This window comes from Athene cunicularia, assembly GCF_003259725.1.
Source record: "Athene cunicularia isolate RWA chromosome 7 unlocalized genomic scaffold, athCun1 chr7_part1, whole genome shotgun sequence".
Classification (NCBI taxonomy): domain Eukaryota; kingdom Metazoa; phylum Chordata; class Aves; order Strigiformes; family Strigidae; genus Athene; species Athene cunicularia.
Window position 1 is genome coordinate 36,684,515 of NW_020799107.1, and position 6,365 is coordinate 36,690,879.

General features: G+C 50.8%; 1 protein-coding gene across 1 annotated transcript in view; it reads left to right on the plus strand.

Annotated features, from left to right (window-relative positions):
* FMNL2 (formin like 2) overlaps positions 1-6,365 on the plus strand; it is a 72,673-nt gene that overhangs the window by 55,615 nt on the left and 10,693 nt on the right. The window contains 3 exon segments of the mRNA XM_026852537.1: positions 1-52; positions 3,290-3,414; positions 3,869-4,071. Of these exon segments, the coding sequence (XP_026708338.1) occupies positions 1-52; positions 3,290-3,414; positions 3,869-4,071 (380 nt within the window).

The following is a 6,365-nucleotide window of genomic DNA, read 5'->3' on the forward strand; positions in this document are numbered from 1 at the left end:
CCTCTGCCCGGGACAGCCTCTCCCACCGTGGTGTTCAACTCGGGGCTTGCAGGTAAAGAAATCAGCACACTGCGAGGTCAGCAGGGGCAAGGCCGGGGCACGGCTAGCGCGGACAGGGGGCCGAGGTGGGACTTGGTTAGTCCCCTGGATAACACCCGTTATCTCTTACTGGTGTTATCCTAGAGGGGGTTATAAAAGGAGAGAGCAGTTACCAACTGAAAGCTCTTGGTTTGGTCTGGAACAGTTGGCTTCTTCAGTGAAACTAAAGCTATTTGCCAAAGATATTTTTCAAACATGAACACTTCTGGCTTTAACTCAACACATTACGGTTTTGAAAGAAATGCGAATTGTCATGGTTTTGATTTCTTCTGAGAACTTCATGAAGAAATATCTGTGAAAAATAAAAAACCCGGCACTTTTGGTAGTATTCTCAAGGAAAATGTCCTGACCATCTTTACTCATGAGTTGATGCGCTCTCTGGCGTACGCCAAGATCTCAGGCAGGCAGTGGATGCCGAGTGGTACCACGGCTCTCCCCCTGCCCAGGAGATCTCAACTTATGAGTCCAGAAAGAGCCTGAGGAGCTCTGATGAATAGCTTTTGTTTATAAAAAACCTCCAACTGATTAAGTATTCCAGCCTTTAAAATTTCTTCTGAAAGCAAAAAGCATCGTGGAAGTAGAGGGTCCCGGGGTATATTACAAACTTCAGGGTTGCTGATGTGGCCATGGTGGTGCTCGGGGGGGCTGCGGGGGGCACAGGAGCTGCTCCCCCCCTGCCTTAGCCCCCCCATCCCGGCGGTGTTAACTGGGAGAGGGAGCAGAGGAGCAAAGCCCGGTTCCACGTGTGGCTCCTCCGAGCCGTGCCGATGGCGGGGACGATGCCCAGATCCAGGGGGGACGGATGTTTTATTCTTCGGGGGGTTGGGAGAGGGAAGGAGAGCAAAAGTGCCTTTTCTTGATACCACAGCTGCGCAGAAAGGAGCGTTTCTCAGGGCAGGAACCTTCTGGGTCAGAGGGGAGTGAGGGAAATAACAAATTTTGCTTTTCTGAGCACTGCTAACATTTTTTTTTTTCTCTGTTCTTTCTGCTTCCTGGTAAGACGGGCCAATCAAGCTCTTCTGTAGGTTGCTTTCTGCTAAGTATTTACCTACCCCTCTGTGCTGTGCCCGTGTGTGTGCCCGTGGCCTCGTGCGGGCGGTGGGAGGCGGTGGGGAGCGGGGAGCCTGGTGCAGGGGCTCGCTGGCCGGGCCTGCAGCACGCAGGAGCTTTGAGGATGCCACCAGCCGTTGGGGTTTGGCACCTTGCAGGGGGGGCCCTGATTTAGCAAAGCACTTCAGCAAAGTAGTTTTGCTTTGGAGCCAGCCTCAAGCCACGCTCCTGGTCATGCTGAGGGTTGGCTTTTCCCTTTGACCGGCTGCGAGCAGCTCGGCGGGGTCTGGTCCCCCCTGCGCTGCCGGAGGTCACCTTGCCAGGGCTCTGAAACGGAGGAGGGAGGGAAATTGTAAGAGATCTTGATTAGCTGCATCAGGCAGAGTCCTTTCCTGTCCTGAAATAACCCAGGAGCTGTCAATAATCTGTTTTAACGTATGCACAAGTGGAAAATGTCTTTTTTCATGGGTGTTTCAGATGGAAAAATCTATTTTTTTTTTTTTTTTAATTTTCGGAATTGTTTTGAAGTAACCACATTAATTAAGCAGAGAGTAAAACTCTAGTTTAGATGAGCAGAATTTGATCACGTGTGTTCGTGTCTTCCAGTTGGATAAATACAACTCTCAAAATACACAGCTGAATGTTGTGTATGTTCCACATTATTCACTTACAGTTCTTTGTTTCAAGCAAAAACTCTTGCTTGAAACAAAGTTCTTTGTGATGTCCCTGCAGAATGAGCACGAGCGTGAAAGGGACATGGACACACAACTTGATTCTTGTTTTTAAAGTGGGAATGTTTTCAGCGTTTCAGCTCCACTGCACAACAGGGCCTGTCCCCTGAAATAGGTCGTCTCTGTCCTGGCAAACACGCACATACAGAATTGTTACGGGAAAGGGAAATAATTCTTTGCTCAAGTGCTTTGCAGCCTGGGAGCCATCTTCTGAAACAGAAGCGAATAAAATCTGGCATCTCTGCAGAGCATCGAATATCGAGCAGGGTTGCTCCTGCTCCAGAGAGGGGGTAGGCAGGAGCCAGGGGCAAACGTGGCTCTGAACTGAACCGAAGGTGCCCCGTGCTCGGGGGGGGAGCGGTGACCCTGCGTGGGCATGTGAGGGGCCGTGCCCTGCCCACCTCCCCGCCACCAGCCCCCACGCTGGGCTGCATGCCCCTTTTTTCCAGCACTGGAAAGGAAGAACCAGAGTTTCTCTTTCACTTTTGCAGCTTGGAAAGAAACAGTTTTATTTCCTGAGTGACTCAGGAGCAAAACCTTGATTGATCACGTTAATGAACACCCTGATTTTGTAGCAACTAACAGCTTTTTACATCGAGATACGAAGAAAGGAGAACTGAATTACAGAAATTACTCATGTACCTTCCAGACCTGTTAGGAATAGGAATAGAAAAGTGGTGTTTTCCTTGCTGCAACATCGCTTTTTCTTACTCTGTTGTTCACAGATCAATGAGAGTAGTCAGTCTTCATTCTCATCGCTTCTCCGTGTGAGTTACTAAATCATTTACTGGTCCTGCACAGCACAGGAAGATTAATCCTGTTATTTCAACCATGTTAAAGCTCGTGTGTGCTGCAGCCCAGCTGTAAAAGATGAAGCAGCACTGCCCCATTGCAGCAGGCAGTGGGAAGGGCCACTCCCTATACCAAAACCTTGAGAAAGGGGCTTTTTTCCTTCTTGTTTTGTGACAGAGATGAGCTGTGCATGGCTGCACATCAGCTCACGCAGGGGTGGGCTCTGCAGCCAGCACGACAGGGTTAAATTCGACCACTCTCTCCATTTTCTGTAGCATTTAAAAATAGCCTGGGCTTTTAAATCAATCCAGACAACCTGCGGTAATAAAGTAATAACACATTTCCTTTAGTGAAGTTTTCACAGCCTCTGGCGTTCAGTCCCGTTCTGCAGAGCCTGGGCCAGAACCAGCTGAGGGGCTGGATGAAATCCTCTCGGTGCTGTTTGCCAGTTGAGGCAGCAGCAAGATCTTTCCAGGCTTTCCAGTGTGATAATTTAGCTCTGGCCAGTTCTTCCTCCAGTGCTGAAATGCCGACTCGAAAGCTGCCGTCTAGGCACGTGGGGTGTTTTTCAGTGGCTGGGAAATTTGTCATTTCCTCTCCTTTGGTGTCTCCTTCAGCTGTGAAAATCAAGAAGCCGATCAAGACCAAGTTCCGCATGCCGGTGTTCAACTGGGTTGCCCTCAAACCCAACCAGATCAACGGGACAGTCTTCAACGAAATCGATGACGAGCGGATCCTGGAGGTACGAGGGGTGCTTGCTGCCCCGCTTCTGTCCACAGCACAAGTGGCTCTGGGTCTGTGCAGGGACAGAGGCAGCAGTTATCTTGGCAAACAGCTCATCCAGCAGCCCCTGGGACCCAGGAGTTAGGCCTGGGGGGGTGGCTGCGTGCCGGGGAGTGAAGCTGAAGCAGCAGCTCTCGTCTGTTCCCCGTGCCCCGAAGATGCAGCTGGTGGGATAAAGGTGCTAACGTGAATATTTTCCTGAACTTCGGAACATCTGTGGGGCTTTGGGGGGTGAAGGCCAGATTTCCTGATCACTGACTCCGGATGCTCGTTCCGTCCTGCGGTCCCTGACCAAAGTTCTCTGCCAGTCTCGGCCACCACAAGCTTTTGTACTACGGTTCTGGTACAATATGAGGCAGCGTGGGTTTTCGTGTTTGCTGCGGGGAGTAAAAAGCATTTTCTTTCCTTTTTAGGATTTAAATGTGGATGAATTTGAAGAAATATTCAAAACAAAAGCCCAAGGTCCAGCCATTGACCTTACTTCAAGCAAGCAAAAGATAACTCAGAAAGGGTCAAACAAAGTCACGTTACTGGATGCCAACAGGGCCAAAAACCTTGCCATTACTTTAAGAAAAGCTGGAAAAACAGCAGATGAGATCTGCAAAGCTATTCACGTGTAAGTAAAACACTTGTCAGCAAAGAAATTATATTTAAGATTTACGGTGATTTTTGTTAAGGGGAATGGTTTTGAATTGGCAGTTGATATAAATGTGTTTGCATCTGGATAAAACCCGGGAGTAAGGATGGAACTATTCTGAATTCCCCAAATCAGATTCCCTTGAACTAAAGTAAAAAACTTGCAGTTCTGTGTCACTGTATCACTATTTAGGCTTAACAAATGAACACTTCTGTTATTAAAGAAGCCAATTTGTGTAGGTCCACAGAATGCCATTGCCTACTGCACCTCTCATTCTGGTGCAGTGGGCACTCAAAAGCCAGAGTATTTTAGCTGGTTTAGTTTGCTTCATAAAGCATGACTTGAGTCCAAGTGCACTAGAAGGGTTTTGCGTAGAACGAGGTCTGTGTGATGGCCCAGGCAGTGCCAAACCCCGCTGTGAGGTGGGGGTACCTGCTCCTTGGGGCTGATCTGGAATCGGTGGCAAACATCTCTCTCTCCGTTAAGGGATGTGTTCAAAATGTGGATGTGTGAGCATTGCCTTTGGGCTGGTGAGAAGGGTGACCCAAACCTGCTGCAGCTTGAGGCACGTACAGCAGTTGGGGTTTCCAGGGCTTTGGCCCAATTCAATAAAACTGCTTTTTGCTTCTCCCGGCCTGTCTTCTCTGATAAAAATGAGGGGTGGCCATGGAGGGGTGGGGGGCGGTGTATCTTATGAGGAGCGGCTGGGGGAAATGGGGGGGTTCAATCTGGAGAAGAGGAGGCTGAGGGGAGACCTCCTGGCCCTCGGCAACTCCCTGCCAGGAGGGGGCAGAGAGGGGGGATGAGTCTCTGGAGCCAAGGCCCCAGCGCCAGGCCCCGAGGGAATGGCCTCCAGCTGCCCAGGGCAGGGTCAGGCTGGCTCTGAGGAAGGATTTCTGTGCAGAAGGGGCTGTTGGGCGTTGGAATGGGCTGCCCAGGGCAGGGGGGAGTCCCCGGGATCCCTGGAGGGGTTGAAGAGTCGGGCTGAGCCAGCGCTGAGGGATCTGGGGGAGTTGGGAAGGGTCAGGGGAGGGAGGGTCATGGTGGGGCTGGAGGAGCTGCAGGGGCTTTTCCAACCAAGATTATTGTGGGATTCTGTGAAAGCCATGATGAGAAATTTTGCACCCCCAGGGGTTGGTGCCCATAGGTGAAACTTCTCCCAGGACTCATTACTGGGCAGTACCTTGCTGCTACCTTGGGAGAAACACAAAATGAGTTTTTCCTCACCAGTGAAGACATACGGTTTGCATCAGAGCTCAGTGTGAGGTGGTCACTGTGCCAGGCTCCATGTCAGGCTGTTGTGTTTCTGGTGTTGGTGTTCTGTTTGGTGAGTACAAGTGCAAATTCCTTGTTTCTGTGTCGCCCTCAGGAAATCTACAAAGATGCAAATACCCAGGTTCACACCTTGAGAAAAATGGTGAAGGAAAAAGAAGAAGCCATCCAGCGACAGTCAACACTGGAGAAAAAGATCCATGAACTGGAGAAGCAGGGAACCATTAAGATTCAGAAGAAAGGTGATGGTGACATCTCCATTCTCCCCGTTGCTCTGGCCTCTGGGATGGTGCCGGCAGGGTCAGAGGCTGTGGCTGGCCCATGTGTCACACCAGTCGCTGGAGCTGCATCTTCAGTGCCACTGCCACCACCCCCGCCACCATTACCTGCCTTAGCAGCGGCGTCTGAGGCAGGTAAGAAGCGTTTTGTCCTTTGAGACATGGACTGGCTGGGAGCTCGGGTAGAATTTGTTGTGCTGGGAATGGTCACAGCAGCCTCATGTGGACAAAACCCCCTTTGGCTGTGATGATGTAAGGTGGTCATGGCACCTTGCAGCTGCTGAGGGTGCTGAAGTCCCCAGCTGTGTTGACACCCTCACTTGTGTAGCTCCTGTGCTTGTCTGATCCACTTCAGAGCCCTTCAGTTGACAGATAAAAATACTAGTTTTTCATTAGAGTAGTTTTGTCCTGAGTTAATACACTGAAGGACTTCAGTGAATGGTCCAAAAACGCTTGGGCCAGTATAGTAGTGGAAAGGAGATGTGTAGTGGGGAATAAGGTGGGTGCTGTGACTTTTTCTGCAGGTGCTTGTGACATTTCAACGGGTGCTCACAGTAACCCCTTGTTTTTCCTCCATTTCGCAGTGCAAAATGGTCCCGTGTCCGTGCCGATGCCTCCACCCCCTCCGCCGCCGCCTCCACCACCACCACCACCGCCTCCTCTCCCAGGTCCGTCCTTGGAGACGGCCCCTGCGGCTCCGCTGCCCCCACCACCCCCCCCATC